Source organism: Eulemur rufifrons, chromosome 2 (genome assembly GCF_041146395.1).
Source record: "Eulemur rufifrons isolate Redbay chromosome 2, OSU_ERuf_1, whole genome shotgun sequence".
Lineage (NCBI taxonomy): Eukaryota > Metazoa > Chordata > Mammalia > Primates > Lemuridae > Eulemur > Eulemur rufifrons.
The window spans coordinates 19123356-19139643 of NC_090984.1; the positions used below are offsets into that span (position 1 = coordinate 19123356).

At 54.8% G+C, this 16288-nt stretch overlaps 1 protein-coding gene across 2 annotated transcripts; it reads right to left on the reverse strand.

Moving 5' to 3' along the window:
• Positions 1 to 9931: 9931 nt before the first annotated feature.
• Positions 9932 to 14002, reverse strand: GZMM (granzyme M). 2 transcript variants are annotated; one of them, XM_069456764.1, is made up of 5 exons: positions 13868 to 14002; positions 11867 to 12023; positions 11064 to 11205; positions 10651 to 10911; positions 9932 to 10231 (listed from the first exon to the last, which is right to left on the reverse strand). In XM_069456764.1, exons 1-5 carry the CDS (start codon positions 13920 to 13922, stop codon positions 10055 to 10057), a joined length of 792 nt encoding a protein of 263 aa, XP_069312865.1. In that variant the 5' UTR covers positions 13923 to 14002; the 3' UTR covers positions 9932 to 10054. The 2 variants fall into 2 exon arrangements, with proteins under 2 accessions (XP_069312865.1, XP_069312864.1); XM_069456763.1 differs by having other exon boundaries at positions 11867 to 12026.
• Positions 14003 to 16288: the final 2286 nt, after the last annotated feature.

Genomic DNA, 16288 nt, shown 5'->3' on the forward strand with positions numbered 1-16288 from the left:
ATTAGCCCTCAAGGAGACGCAAACCAGACACTCCTTCACACCCCGAAGTGGGCTAGAAAAAGGGAAGTAATAGCAAGCCTTGGTGAGAATTTGAAGTGGCTGCCGGGGATGTAAAATGTTGGGGCAGCTGGGAACGAGGGCCAGCCGTTCCTCAAAAGTTCCTTGAACACAGAATCATTATTTAATCCAGCAGTTCCACTCAAGAAAAATGAAAACTAATGCCTGCACAAAAATGTGTTCACAAATGTTCACGGCAGCAGATTCACAATGGCTAAAAAGTTGGACAACTCAGGGCAGCCCTTAAAAAAAAAAAGTTGGACAACCCAAACGTCTTTCAACAGATGAAAAAATAAAATGTGATGCATTCATACAATGGACAATTACTCAGCTATGACAAGGGACGAGGCTCTGACACAGGCCACAGCGTGGTCAGACCTTGAGGACATCGTGGTCAGTGAGAGATGCCAGACACTGAGGGGCACACAGTGTGTGACTCCATTTATATGAAATGTCCAAAACAGGCAGATCCACAGAGACTGGACGTGGATGTGTGGTTGCCAGGGGCTGGGGAAGGGAGTGGTGACTGCTGATAGATAGGGACGGGGCTTCCTTTCGGGTTGATAAGAATGTTCTAAAATTGACCATGGTGGTGGTTACGCAACTCTGTGTAGATACTTAAAACCACTGAACTGTACACTTTAAATGAGTGGGTGTATGACGTGAATTATACCTCAATTAAAAAATAGGCCGGGCGTGGTGGCTCATGCCTGTAATCCTAGCACTCTGGGAGGCCGAGGCAGATGGATTGTTTGAGCTCAGGAGTTCGAGACCAGCCTGAGCAAGAGCAAGACCCCGTCTGTACTAAAAATAGAAAGAAATTATATGGACGTGGGCTTAAAGACTTTTTGACTTAAAATAAAAGTAAAAGCAGAAATAGATAGTTAAGAAATTTCTTAAAAAAAGAAAAAGAAAAAAATTATATGGACAACTAAAAAAAAACCATATATATATATATATATATATATATAAAAAAATAAAGTTAGCCGGGCATGGTGGCAGATGCCTGTAGTCCCAGCTACTCAGGAGGCTGAGGCAGAAGGATCGCTTGAGCCCAGGAGTTTGAGGTTGCTGTGAGCTAGGCTGATGCCACGGCACTCTAGCCCGGGCAACAGAGTGAGACTCTGTCTCAAAAATAAATAAATAAATAAATAAATAAATAAGGCAGCTGTGCTCAGTGGCGCATGCCTGTAGTCCCAGCTACTCCAGAGGGCAAGGCTGGAGGCTCACTTGAGCCCAGGAGTTGGAGGCTGCAGTGAGCAGTGATGATGCCACTCATTGCACTCCAGCCCAGGTGACAGAGTGAGACTCAGGCTCTTAAAATAAACACAACACAAAACAAAACAAAACAGCTGTGGGGCTGAGGGCTTCACTCTGGGAGACCCACTTGCAGGAACAGCTGGCATCAGGACCCTTGGAGACTCAGAAATGCCCAGAGCCAAAGAACCCCAACCCCAGGGGCCATGGGGTTTGAAAAGTCCCGATGGAGGGTGGTGGAAGCTACGTGCCGAGTGCAGCACAAGGGCAGGAGATGAGGCCCCATCTGTCTTCAAAGCCCCTCTCGGGGTGGCAAACAACCACAGGGCCAGGAGAATTCCTGCCCCTCCCCGGTCTCTCCCTGGCAGGTCCCTGAGGGTGGGCTGAGGGCAGGCCGGTGGGAAATTTCAGCGCCCCAAGGAGACCTTGGCTTATGTTTACAAAATAAAGGCTGGCTGCCTTGAAGACCCAGTTTTCTGGTCCTTTCCCTGGAGAGCCTTCTCAACTGGCAGGCAGAGCTGGGGATCCCTTCCCCTCCCCAATCCCGGCTGTGTTCAGTCCTGGCCCCACGGCATGAGCCTCCAGTCTCCTTCTACTTCCAAGGAGAGGCCTTCCAGGGCCACCTGTGGAGGGTGGCCAGATTTAGCAAGTAGAAATAGCACACAGTAAAATTTAAATTTAAGATTTTACAAAGATAGCTCACGTTTTAGCATAAGTGTATCCCATGCAGTATTTGGGATATACTTAGACTAAAAATTATCTGTAGTCTATTTGAAACTCGCATTAATAGGACGCCCGGCTGGCTCCCCTTGCCCACCACCCCATGTAATTCCCCTCCCTGTGGTGGTCACTCCAGCTTTGCTGTCGGGGCCCTTAACGAGCTGTGGGGTGGGTGATCTCCTGGGATTGTCACTGCTTCTCCCGCCCTGGCCTCAGGCTTGCAGGCTCTGCGGGGGCCCCCAGATTTCAGGGCTGGACGTCCTTCTTAAACAGAAGTGCAAGGAAAGCCACTCTTCTCTGGCCTCTCCCCAGCTTTGCTCTGTGTAGGAGACGGCCTCCCTGGGTTAGAGCCAGCATTTAAGGAGACTCACAGGCTTCCTGGAGGGGAGCCTAAAACCCTTCCTTCTTTGTTCCAGCAGCCAAAGTCCTCCCAGCTGCCCTCGGGCTCGGCCCCGTTGACCCGGTAAGCAGAGCCTGTGCCAGGCTCACTCTTGCCCCGGCGGCTGCCTGGCGCCGCCTCTCCTGGCACAGGCTGCTCTGTCCCGTCTCAGGGAGCCTCATAGTCAGGGACACATCACGGGGTGTCAGTCTCGGTTGGTTTGCTTTCTGCTTTTTCTTACAAAACCTTTCAGACGCACACATAAGGAGATGGGAGATGCCAGGCCCGTCGTGTGGCTTTGTGACTGTGTTTCACACTGTGCCATGCCAGTCTGTCCATCCCTGAAGGACTCCTTTTTTTTTTTGAGACAGAGTCTCACTCTGTTTCCCGGGCTAGAGTGCCATGGCGTCAGCCTAGCTCACAGCAACCTCAAACTCCTGGGCTTGAGCAATCCTACTGCCTCAGCCTCCCGAGTAGCTGGGACTACAGGCATGCGCCACCATGCCCGGCTAATTTTTTTTTTTTCTATATATATTTTTAGTTGGCCAGATTTCTTTCTATTTTTAGTAGAGATAGGGTCTCGCTCTTGCTCAGGCTGGTCTCGATCTCCTGACCTTGAGGGATCCACCCGCCTCGGCCTCCCAGAGTGCTAGGATTACAGGTGTGGGCCACCGCGCCAGGCCTGAAGGACTGCTTTGTGTGCATTTTTCTGATAGGTGGGGGCTTTGAATTCCAGCCCCTTTCCAGGCGGTTGAGGCAATTTCAAGTGATGAGTGGGGAAGGGTGTGGATTTACCGCTAAGGGTGCTGGGAGCCCTGGGAGGCCTTTGAGCAGTCCAGGGTAATCGCCCGTGAGAGGTGTGTCTCGAAGGCTGAGCAAACACCAGAGACCGCCAGGGTCAAGAGTCCAGGCAGGTAGAACACCCAGGCCCAGGCAGGAGAGACAGCGGTGGACACAGAGAGGGGTGTGGTGGGTGGAATGGGGCCCCGAAAGCCACGTCCCTCAGAACCTGTGACTCTGACCCTGTTTGAAACAAGGGTCTTTGCGGATGTGAATAAGTTAGGGTCTTGAGATGAGATCACCCTGCATTAGGGTGGTCCCTAAATCCAATGACAAGTGTCCTAAGAAACAGAAGAGGAGACAGGCAGAGACTGGAGTGAAGTAGCCACAAGCCACGGGCACCTGGAGCCCCCAGGGGCTGAGAGAGGCGGTTAGGACCCTCCCCTAGAGCTTTTCTCAGGGCCGGGCCCTGAGACACCTTGATTTTGGAGAGAACCGATTCCTGCTGTTTCAAGCCAGTTTGTGGGTATTTGTTCCGCAGCCCAGGAGACTCATACTGGGGCAGGAGCAGGATTCTGCTGACTGGGTTGGTGGGCAGAGGGGTATGGGTGTGGGGGCTGTGGGTGGGCAGCGGACCCTTCTCCGTGGCAGGCTGGGAACTGGGTGGGCCCCAATGGCACCTGTGCCCGCTGCGCGGTGAATGGAAGCCGCCTGCCCAGCCAACGGGCGCTGGGCTTTACAGCGGGCTCGGCCCAGCGGGTGGAGCTGGCACCGGGCTGTCTTCCCAGAGCCACCCGGGGAGGCTTTCATGGGAGCAGCTGCCCTCTCACCCCCATTCACTCCTCCCTCGCCAAACTGATATTTTCTCAGAAAAAGGACAGATGGTTGCTGCAAATGGACTTGACACCTCCGTAATCCCTGGACCTTTGGCTGCGGATGCGGGGGTTCTCTCTCCGTGGGACCACGAGTGCGTGATCTTTCCTGCGTGCCAGTAGATAGTCCAGGAAATAAATCAAAGCAAAAATACAAATATGAAAAGAGAGGTCAGTCAGCCTCCCCCACGTGTAGTTGCTGTTGCCACCAATGACTTAGAAAAGTGTCTTTTAGCTTCACCCGTGGTTATTTGCAATGTCGGGAACCTCTGGGGGGCCGTTGTCAGTGGGGGAACCTCCAGCAGCCTCTGGCGAGCTGGGCGTTAAGATTTCCTGGTGTTTCAATGCTTAGTCACCCATGTGTTTGTGACTTTGCCATGCTGGAATAATGGGAGGGTTCTTTTCCTTTTTCAACTATTTATTTTGGAAAATCCTCAAACTACAGAGAAGTTGTAAGGGAAACACCCTGAACACCCAACAACCCTTCGCTTGGATTTTCCAAGTGGGAGGGTTTTGCCGCATTTGTGCTCTCTGTGCCTCTGCCTTTGTCTCTTTCTCCTTTTTTTTTTTTTTTTTTTGAGACAGGGACTTGTTCTGTCACCCAGGCTGAAGTGCGGTGGCATCATCATAGCTCACTGCAGCCTCCAACTCCTGGGCTCAAGTGATCCTCCTGCCTCAGCCTCCCCAGTAGCTGGGACTACAGATGTTCGCCACCACGCCCGGCTAATTTTTCTATTTTTAGTAGAGGGCGGGGGAGTCTCACTCTTGCTCAGGCTGGTCTTGAACTCCTGGCCTCAAGTGATCCCCCCGACTCGGCCTCCCAGAGTGCTGGGTTCACAGGCGTGAGCCACCGCACCTGGCCAATTTTTCTTCCAGAACTACTTGGGAGTGAACTGCAGGCATCATGACTCTTCAACCCTAAACACTCCTAAGACATCAGAGAAAACAATCAAATTCGAGAAGGACGTATAGCCACAGACTTCTATTGAATCTAGGTTCCTGTCAGACGTCCTGGTTGTCTCAATGTTTAGGAACTTTTCCTTGCAGATCCTGGAGCCAGCCTGGGTGCAGTGGCCCTGCACCTGCTGTGCCTGTCATTCCAGACGGACGCCAGGCTGCTCGGCAAGGGGGCGGGGGCAGGGGGGCGTCCTGTTGTCTGACGTTTCCTGGGTATGACGTCGAGGTTAGGCCCTGAATCCCACACCCTCCCGGGACGTGTCTGGGGACTAGGACAGCTGCGTCCCCATCTAGGGTGCTTGTAGGCTGGGCTGGGGCCTGTTTGGTGTTCTGACGGGGCTGACAGCAAGCCTCTGTGTCTGTCCTGTGGGGGACAGTGTCCCCCAAAACTCACAGCCACCTGAGAATGTGAACTTATTTGGAGAAAGGGCATTTGCGGATGGAGTCAGTTAAGATGAGGTCATTACCCAGTGGCTGGTGTCTTTATGAGAAGGGAGAAGTCTGGACACCGACACAGGGAAGACGGCCTCGTGGAGAGGGAGGCAGAGGCTGGAGTGTACGGGGCCACAAGCCAAGGACACCTGGAGCCCCCAGGAGCTGGGAGAGGCAGGCGGGACCCCCCCTGGAGCGGCCCTGCCCACCCACACGCATCTCAGACTTCTGGCCTCCAGGACTGCCAGTTTGTGGTCATTTGTCAGGGGGGGCCTGGACATGGGGGACACCTCATCCAGTGTCATCACCTAGGTCCAATGACCAGAGCGCAGTCTGCTCTGCTGCCTGCAGTTGTCCCCCTTTTACACCAGGGTGTTGAGGTCCCAGGCGGAGGCTGCCAGGGTCACAGGCTGGGGTGGGGTGGGGAGGCCCTGGTCCAGAAAGGAGGTCTGTGGCCTGGAGATAAGCTTCCTCCTTGAGGGCAGCTCCACCCTGCAGGCCTGGCCTCCCTGATCCAGGCCAGCTGGAGCCACCCCAGGACCCTGCGGAGGGGGCGGGGCCACCTCTGACCCCCTCCTCCCAGACTCACCACCTCTGAATCAAGGTCTCCCTTGAAGATGTCAAAGAACAACAAAAACTGCAGCTCCTTTGAAGCCGGCTGTGGCTGGGACACGGTGAGGGGAGCTCCCTCCTGCAGGAAGCAACACAAAGAGCCGCAGTGCACAGCAGGCAGAGGCGGAAACAGCCCCAACATCCCTGCAGGGTGAGGGACAAACACAACGGCCCCTCTCTACCATGGGGCTCGGGACACAGCACCCCAAGATGTGACCAGAATGTGCCTCCCCAAAATGTGCTACTTGGCATATTTCAGGCTGGTTATTCTGAGAAACTGTGGACACAGGACTACCTCCGAAAAGCTGCCCTTTTGGAAAAGAAATGCACATTTATAAAGTAAGCCTACATTAGCAAAACATCTGTACCAGGAAGACGGCTGCCCCAATTTTTCTTTCCTGGGAGACGTTTTTCCCCTTTGTCCCTTCCTTCCTTCCTTCCTTCCTTCCTTCTTTCCTTTCAGAGGGGGTCTCGCTCTGTTGCCCAGGCTGCAGTGGCGTCATCACAGCTCAGTACAGCCTCCAATTCCTGGGCTCAAGCCATCCTCCTGCCTCAGCCTCCCGAGTAGCTGGGATTACAGCCATGTGCCACCATGCCCGGCTAATTTTCTCTCTCTCTCTCTCTCTCTCTCTCTCTAGATATATATATATATATTTTTTTGAGACAGAGTCTCACTCTGTTGCCCAGGCTAGAGTGAGTGCCGTGGTGTCAGCCTAGCTCACAGCAACCTCAAACTCCTGAGCTCAAGGGATCCTCCTGTCTCAGCCTCCCAAGTAGCTGGGACTACAGGCATGTGCCACCATGCCCGGCTAATTTTTTCTATATATATTTTTAGCTGTCCATATAATTTCTTTCTATTTTTAGTAGAGATGGGGTCTCGCTCTTGCTCAGGCTGGTCTCGAACTCCTGAGCTCAAACGATCCGCCCACCTTGGCCTCCCAGAGTGCTAGGATTACAGGCGTGAGCCACCGCGCCCGGCCCTAGCTTGTTTCACTTAACACAATGTGCTCCAGTCCCATTCACGTTGCTGTGAACCACAGGATTTCTTTTTTACAGCTGAGTAATATTCCCTTGTGTGTATATGCCACGGTTTCTTTATCTATTCATCTGTCCTTGGACATTGAGGTTGACTTGGCTATCGTGACACAGGCCACAGCGAGGATGGACCTTGAGGACATCGTGCTCAGTGAGAGACGCCAGATACAGAAGGACACACAGTGTGTGACTCTGTTTATATGAAATGTCCAGAATAGGCAGAGCCACAGAGACAGGACGTGGATTTGTGGTCACCAGGGATTGGGGAGGGGGTAGGGAGTGACCGCTGATGGGGACGGGGCTTCCTTTTGGAGCGATGGAACATTCTGGAATTAGAGGTGGTGGTTGCACAATGTTGTGAACGCACTAAATAACACTGAATTGTTCACTTTAAATGGGTAAATTGAATGGTATGTGAATTTCACCACAATTTGTAAGAGACTGAAAAGAGAAAAGTCCCCAGGAAATTAGAGCTGGGTTCCAGGTGCAGGCACATAGGGAAGCCACAGCGGGCGATGCAGGGGTGACCTCCTTCCTGGGAAGCTCGGCAAATAGGGTGAAGGGTCCGCAACTTACTCCTGAGTGCTTCAGCCTCAACATTGTAGATACACGCGGTGGACCGGGCAAATGTCGCACATTAACACTTATGGGCCCGGAGGCGGGACGTGCAGTTGTTTTCTATACAATCTCTGACTTTTCTGCATGTTTGCAAATGCGACGCTGAAATGTTGGGGAACAACGGGGTGTCAGTGCCTGTGGGGCCGGGCTCTCTCGTCCTCCGCCTGCGGGAGCGGACTTGGGAAATGTCGGTCACCTCTGAGGGCCCAGCTCAGGCCTTTGTGAGAGCCTCAAACCTCAGAAACAAGCAGAATGTCCTTCTACCGCAGGGGCTCCCCCTGGGCGCTGTAGACATCCGGGGCAGGGTCGTTCTCTGGGGAGGGGCCGTCCTGGGCCCTGCAGGTGCTGAGCAGTCTCCCGCCCCCACCCACCCCATGCCAGGAGCTCCCCCACTGGTGACAACCACAGAGGTTCCCAGACATCACACAGTGTCCCCTGGGGGCAGAACTGCCTCCTTCAGGTGAGACCCCTGGTCTGCAGGACAGGGGACATGGGTGGGCACCTGCATGGGGGGGCCTCGGGGCGTCCACCTGTCCTGTCTCTTGACTTGATGCTGGCCACAGGGGTGAGTGCTGCCTGTGAAAAGTGGTCAGGCTGTTCCCTGGTGACCTGGGAATGTTCTGTTTGTAGCTGATGCCCCCATAAAAAGTTAAAGATTAAAAAGGCACCTGCCCCTCCCAAAAACCTATCACCCCCATCCAGTCATGAGAAAAACATCAGCCAGAGCCCAATTGAGGGGTGTCCTACAATAAATCCTGACTATGGCTGGGCGCGGTGGCTCACGCCTGCAATCCCAGCACTTGGGGAGGCTTAGGAGGGAGGATCGCTTCCTAGGGTGAGGCAGGAACATTCTTCCCCTTGGGCAGCCTTTTGTCCCTTTAACGTCTCTGTTGTGTACAGTAATAACTGTGCAAAAAACTGAGTTTGGACGCAATTCTGACGGGGCTTGAGGGAGCCTCCTGGGGAGACTGTCACGCCGCAGGCCTTGGCAGGGACTTGGGTTACACACCTGTCTGCACTTGTTGGAACATGGCAAGGCACGCACTTCGATTTGTGCTTTTTGCTGTGTGTCCAAAAGAGAGAGAGAGAAAGAATGGGAACGCTAAACAAATCCAAAGCCACCTAATCCCAGCACTTCGGGAAGCTGAGGGGAAGGATCGTTTGTGGCCAGGAGTTCAAGACCAGCCTGGGCAACATAGTGAGAACCTGTCTCTACAAAAAAAAAAAAAATGAAAAACAAAAAATGAAAAACATAGAGGTACCATGCAACCCAGCAACTCCACTCCCAGGTCTGCAACCGAGGGGAAGGAAAACGCACATCCACACAGAAACACGCACTGGAACGTTCACAGCGGCACAACTCATAATAGACACAACGTGTAGACAGCCCGAGAGTCCCAGGATGGTCCATCCACACATGGAATATCACTTGGCCGTGAAAAGGGACGAGGCTCCGACACAGGCCACAGCATGGATGGACCTTGAGGACATCGTGCTCAGTGAGAGACACCAGACACAGAAGGACACACAGTGTGAGATTCCATTTATATGAAATGTCCAGAACAGGCAGATCCACAGAGACGGGACGTGGATTCGTGGGTGCCACAGGCTTGGGGAGGGATGAGGGCTAACTTCTAATAGGGATGGAGTTTCTTCCCAAGGTAATAAAATGTTCTAAAATTGACTGTGGTGATGGTTGCACAACTCTGTGAAAGTACTAAAGCCCAGTGAACTGCACATTTTAATTTATTTATTTACTTTTGAGACAGGGTCTTGCTCTGTCACCCAGGCTGGAGTGCAGTGGCATCATCACAGCTCACTGCAGCCTCCAATTCCTGGGCTCAAGGATCTTCCTGCTTCAGCCTCCAAAGTCTGAACTGCACACTTTAAACAGGTGAATTGCATGGAGTATGAATTATATCTCAGTAAAGGTGTTACTGAAAAAGAAGAAGATTCCAGGACGAGTGTTCAGTGTCTACCCTTGGCCGGTGCACAGTCGAAATGTTGGTGCTCGCTGAGTGGGAAGACACCCCACACGCCCCCTGCCGGCCGGCAATGCCACCCTCGCCGACACCCTGGCTCTCCTGGTCCTGGAGCCCCTCCTGGGAGAAGTCTTGGGAGGTGTAACCTCTATTTTATAAGGGGGGAAACTGAGGCCAGCATGGGCAGAGGCGGGGTCAGAGTCCAGCAGCTCAGAGGGTTTCTCCATCAGGATTTATTGGTCCTCCAAGGCATGCCCAGTCCCCTTCTGCTCCCTCCCCTGACCCTCCCTGGAACCCTGGAGGGCAGGTCCTGCCCAGCTGTGTTGGGGGGCAGGTCCCAGGCACCCGGTGGCTCATTGGGCTGGAGGTGGAGACTGCCAGCGGCGGATGACCTTCTTGATCCAGGACACATAGGGAGCCACCGTGGTGGCCACGGTGGGCTTGAAGACATCGGTGCAGACCTTGGAGCTGAAGGACAGGATTCCAGCCAGCCAGCCTTTGCCACACACCAGGGGCCCGCCGGAGTCACCCTGTAGGGCAACCCACAGGTCAGCCTCTGGGCCCACTGAAGGGGCAGGCCCCAGCCCAGCCTGTCGCCCCTGGGGCTCAGTGAGACACTGGGGCCCCTTCCAGCCACACACCGCCATTCCTGCTCCCTTCCTGTTCTTCTAACACTCTTTGCTCCTCCTCCCCCCACCCAGGGCCTTTGCACAAGCCACACTGCATGCCACGTCATCTTTGCTAAAATTTGAACCACAGGTCTCCCACTTCCTGTGTGGCCTTGGGCACGGTGCTTAACCTCTTTGTGCCTCAGTTGCTGCATCTGAGAAGTGGGGTTAATGCTAGTATCACCCTGCAGGACTCCCTACCCTGGCTGTGGGCTGTTGGAGGTGGACAGCCGGGCCCTCCTGCCAGGCCCTGTACCTCCCCGTCCCCCTCACTCCTTCACCTTGCAGGGGGCTTTGTTCTTGTCGGCAGCCAGGCAGACCATGTAGGGGGTGAGGGCGCCCTGCCAGAAGCGACTGTTGTTGCACATCCGGGAGTCTAGCACTTGGACATCCAGCTCCTGCAGTGCCCGGGCCAGCTGCCCACCCTGGTGGGTCACCCCCCAGCCAGCCACGCTGCACCAAGCTCCTGCTGCCACCACCTGGCGACTTCTGGGCAAGTGCAGGGGCTGGATGGTCTTGCTGGGCTTCACCTTCCCGTCTAGCTACAAGGCACAGGGATCACAGGGAGGGCCGGGAGGAGGCTGGTGAAGGGGGGCTGGGAGGGGTGGCGAGAGAGGGGGATAGGGAGGGTGGGGGAGGGGGAGGGCAGTGGGGGCGGGGCTCTTGGTCCCCCCTTCACCCTCCCCCCCAGCACCTGAAGCAGCAGGAGGTCGTTCTTCAGGGCTGGCGCAGGCCTGTATTCAGGGTGCTGCACGGCCGCCCGGATGCGGAAGGCGAGGCTGGGTTGGCCCAAGGTGTGCAGCCCCAGCACCAGCCTCAGCTTCAGCAGCTGTGGCCTGCGGGCAGCAGGGGGGTCGGGCACAGTCTGTCCTTCCTTGTGTCTTCCCAACACCCCCCAGGAAGCCCTCCCTATTCTCATGCCCCAACCCAGACTCCTGCCCCAGGGCTGTGTCCAGACATGCCGACCCCCAGGCCAGGACCAGCCCTGGGAACGTCCCTCAACCACGGTGATTTGTCCAGAGGTCGGCACACACTGGCCCTCCTAACTTTGCCCAGATGACAGAGAACCAAGCCCTCTCCTGAAGCCAGACCACTTCAGTTACATGCCCTCGGTTACTTCAACCAGTCTGCTCTGGGGTCTCCATTGCTCCAGTCCAGAGGTAGGGCAGCTCCAGGATGGGCTTATCAGTGGCTTCTGGAAGGGGCCAGGTTTGTGTTGGCTGCTGCCCTGGGAGGCCATCTGTATCCTCATAGCCACAGGTGGCAAACGCATCGCTAAATGTCACAGCAGCCCCACTTGGCCCCTTAGAAGGAGCCAGCCCTTCCTGTGCCTCTTGCAGAAAGTAAACCTTCCCCAGGGATCCCCGCGGTTATTAGTGAGGGGCAAGGGGCCCCCATGGCTGGCATAAATCCTGCAGAACCCACCCCCTGGTGAAAATGGGAACCACGTGATAGGTTCTAGGGACTCCTGGGGTGATGGAGGGCAGGGTGACTCACCTTGTGCTCAGGCAGTGGGCAGCTGTCAACACCCACTGTGGGTGCACGAGGACCCCCCCACACCTGTGGGAGCCATCTTTCTGCAGTGAGGCCATGTATGGACGGGAGTGGGGGGCAGCATCCTTACCTCCGATGATTTGGGCCCCAAACGTGCTGCCTACTGGGGAGGGGGACAGAGAGCCCGCTTAGGGCTAGGTGTCCCCCACCCCCGCCATGGTCTTCCTTCTGCAGCTCAGAGGCCCTGGACCCCAACTTGCCATCCTAATAAAGTCCCTGGTGCTCCTTGAAACTTTAAGGTTGGCATGTGGGGGTCTCCCTGGATCCCTCCTGTCCCTTGATCCTGGGTCCCAGCAAATGATCCTCCCTCCTCTCTCCCCCACCCCCACCCTAGGCCCCACTGGGCACCACAGCCCAGACTCTACTCAGCAGCCAGAGGAGTTGTTTAAAATGTAAATCAGCCAAGAAACCGACCCTCACACTCTGCAGGTGGGGGCGTAAGGGGGCACAGCCACTGCAGGGGTTCCCCAGATGTTAAATGTAGTCCACAGCCACCGTATGATTTGGGAATTCCACTCCGGTACACACCCAGGAGTAATGAAAACATATCTCTACACAGAAACTCACATACCAGTGTCCACAGTGGCATGACTCGTAACAATCAGCAAAGGGTAGAAAAAACCCAACGTTCATCCACACAAGTGGATTAACAAAGTGTGGTGCATCCACACACTGGAGTATCACTCAGCCACGAAAAGGAACGAGGCTCTGACACAGGCCACAGCGTGGATGGACCTTGAGGACATCGTGCTCAGTGAGAGACGCCAGACACAGAACACACAGTGTGTGACTCCATTTACATGAAAGGTCTAGAACAGGCAGATCCACAGAGACAGGATGTGGATTTGTGGTCCCTAGGGGCTAGGGAGGAGGATGAGGAGTGACTGCTGATGGGGTTGGCTTCCTTTTGGGTGGTAAGAATGTTCTGGAACATGGGCCAGGCGCGGTGGTTCATGCCTGTAATCCCAGCACTCTGGGAGGCCGAGGTGGGAGGATGGCTTGAGGTCAGGAGTTTGAGACCAGCCTGAACAAGAGCAAGACCTCATCTCTACTAAAGATAGAAAAAATTAGCCAGGCGTGGTGGTGCCTGTAGTCCCAGCTACTGGGGGTGCTGAGGCAGGAGGATCGCTTGAGCCCACAAGTTGGAGGTTGCTGTGAGCTAGGCTGGCACCGTGGCACTCTACTCAGGGCAACAGAGTGAGACTCTGTCTCAAAAAAAAAAAAAAAAAAAAATCCAGACTCCCCACAACCTCCAAGACACACATGGCCTGGTGGCCTCCTTCCCTCTCCTCACTCCACCACAGGGTCTTTGCAGGTGCTAGAGGCTGCCGCAGTGCCCTTCCCCCAGACATTCCTGAGCTTGACCTCCTACTAGGAATCTGCTCAACCGCCTCTCCCAGCCTCTGCCCCTCCTCTGCTCCGTTTTCTTCCCAGCACTGCCCCCAACCCATCCCCCCAGGTGGCATCGCTCACAGACTCGCCCTGCGGGCTCTCCACACAGTCCGCCCGCAGCACCAGGGTGGGCCCGGGCCTGTCGTGTTTAGAATGGGCCTAGGATACTGTGCGCTCAGCAAACGCGGGTGGATGGACGGGAGGATGAGGGGCATGGCAGGGCCCCTACATGTGCCCATCTTCTCGGGTCCCCGATCCCTCGGGAGCTACTCTCACTTGGCCCTCCCAGAATCCTGGGCGTCCAGCTGGGAGGACGGATGAGTGAGCAGGTGGACAGCCCAGGTGGGCAGCCTGCATCTTCCCCATGTCCTGGGACGTCCGGGGAGCTCAGGACCCCCTCTGGTCTCAGGGTCGCCCCTCACTACAGCAACAAAAGGAAAATGCACCTATTTCCCAGCCCCATCTTCTGCTTTCTTGCCCAGGATGCTGGCATCTGTGGACCCCCCGAGGGCTCTTGGCCTCAGTTTCCCCTGTGCCCTGGCACCCACTCACCTGCACACAGGGCCCCGAGGGCCAGCGCTAGCAGCGCGCACTGGCAGGCCTCCATCCTGCTGCGGGCGCAGAGCACAGGGTGGCCACCGCTGCAGACCCCCGCTGGTGCTTCCTGTCAGGGAGGCAGCTCGTGGCTCCGCCCCACGGCTTTCTCACCCACAAACATTCTCAAAAGTGGTTCTGAAAGATAACTTGTCAGATAAAACCATGTTACCATGATCACACCTGAAAATGTGACAAAAATTTTCACCTAATATACAGTGTTCAAATCTTCGTATCATATATTTCGTGTGGTTTCAGTGTAATTATTTTTTTGCCCCTTTTTCTTATTATGACAAAGTACAGATAAAAGTCACTGTCTTAACCATTTTTAAGTGCACAGCTCGGCCGCATGAAGTACACGAACGTGGTTGTGAAACCATCACCACCCTGTTTCCAAAACTCTCGTCTTTCCAAACTAACGCTCTGTCCCCATAAAACACTCACTCCCCACTCCCTCCCCCCCTGGCACCCATCCTACTTTCTGTCTCTGTGGATCTGACGACTCCACAGAACTCCTTTGAGTGGAATCACACAGGATGTGTCTGTCCTGTGTCTGGTGTCTCTCACTTTCCATTTTTTTTTTTTTTTTTGAGACAGTCTCTCACTCTGTTGCCCTGGCTAGAGTGCTGTGGTGTCAGCCTAGCTCACAGCAACCTCAAACTCCTGGGCTCAAGCGATCCTCCTGCCTCAGCCTCCCGAGTAGCTGGGACTACAGGCATGCACCACCATGCCCAGCTAAGTTTTTCTGTATATATTTTTAGTTGTCCATATAATTTCTTTGTATTTTTAGTAGAGACAGGGTCTCGCTCTTGCTCAGGCTGGTCTCGAACTCCTGAGCTTCAAACGATCCACCCGCCTCGGCCTCCCAGAGTGCTAGGATTACAGGCGTGAGCCACCGTGCCCGGCCTGGTGTCTCTCACTGAGCACGATGTCCTCAAGGTCCATCCGCGCTGTGGCCTGTGTCACAGCCTCATCCCTTTTCATGGCTGAGTGATATTCCACGTGTAGATGGACCACGTGTTTGTCCATTCTTCAGCTGATGGGTGATTGGGCCGTTTCTAGTGTTTGGTTATCATGAGTGAAGATGCTGTGGACACTTGAGACACCTGTGCTGTGGGCAGTTGCAGATGCTGCACACTTGGGGGTCACAGCAGGCTCCGTGCATGGAGTGTGATTGGTTGGTGATGTCTGCCCTGGGCAGGTGTTCACAAGCTCTGTGGGGCCATCCCCTGGCTCCACCCCCTCCTCATGCCACATGACCTAGACCAGCCAATCAGAGTGCCCCACCCCCCCATCTCAGGGTTGGGGTGAAAGGGGACCTGACTTGAGCTGGCTCCGTGAAAACGATGGCTCAGATTGCCCAAACTTTTCTAAAGAAGCCCTCACCCTCCGCTGGACTTGGAGCCGTAAGGATGTCAGTCTGGGGGTGCTCCCAGGGAGAGAGGAGCCCACTTGAGAATAAGGCCCACACAGGAAGTGGAGCTGGGGGTGTATTAGCTTCCTCTTGCTGCTATAGCAAAGTATTATGTATATGGTGACCTAACCTTACTCTCTCACTGTCCTGGAGCTCAGAAGTTGGCAGCCGGCCTCACTGGGCTAAAATCAAGGTGTGGCAGAGCTGGTCCCTCCTGGGGACTCGAGGGTAAAAGCTTGTCTCCTGCTTTTCCCAGCGTCTAATGGCCACCTGCATCGCATCCCTCGGCTCGGGGCCCTTCCTCCACCTTCAGAGCCAGGAGCGAAGCGTCTTCCATTCTCTCTGCCTCTGACGCTCCCACCTCCTTGTTGGGAGGACCCTGTGCAGACACTGGGCCCCCGGCTCATCCAGGGTGACCTGTCTCATAGGTCCTCAACCCCATCTGTACAGTCCCTTCTGCCAGTAAGGTAACACGTTCACACATTCCTGGGAGTAGGCTGTGGACATCTTTGAGGGAGCTGTTATTCTGTTGACCACAGGTGTGGGGAGACCAGTCTGGACAGAGCCAGTGTTTGGATCCAGCTATGCCTGAAACCCCTCCCTGGCCTTGTCAGTCACGGAAGCCAAACAAATTCCAGTTTGCTCATGTTGGTTTGCATTGGGCCCTGTCACTTACAGTTGGAAGGGTCCAACGTAAATTGCATAAATTACAGAAGGTTGGAAAAACTGATCACAAATGGCGCTGAACTCACCTGCTGCGTGCCGGGGGCTCTGGAGAAACCCCCACCCGTTCACAGGATGGCTCCTGTCCTGCAGTCACACTCTGAAGTTCTGTCTTTATCTAGAGGGTGAGGCCAGGGCTGAGCTTAAGCAACACTAACTCTACAGAGCGTGTTCGTGTTCCATCTCCTTCAATCCTAACCACCCCAGCAGGCAGTTCCATCAGTATTGGGTTGGCCACATTT

Bases quoted from the DNA above. Each gene is read 5' to 3' on its own strand.
- GZMM (XM_069456763.1), bottom strand. From the start codon at position 13,922: ATGGAGGCCTGCCAGTGCGCGCTGCTAGCGCTGGCCCTCGGGGCCCTG. The intron at 12,027-13,867 runs GTGAGTGGGTGC...CCCCCTCCCCAG, and splicing joins CCTCGGGGCCCTGTGTGCAG to TAGGCAGCACGTTTGGGGCC. The intron at 10,912-11,063 runs GTGCTGGGGGGG...TGTGCCTTGTAG, and splicing joins ACGACCTCCTGCTGCTTCAG to CTAGACGGGAAGGTGAAGCC.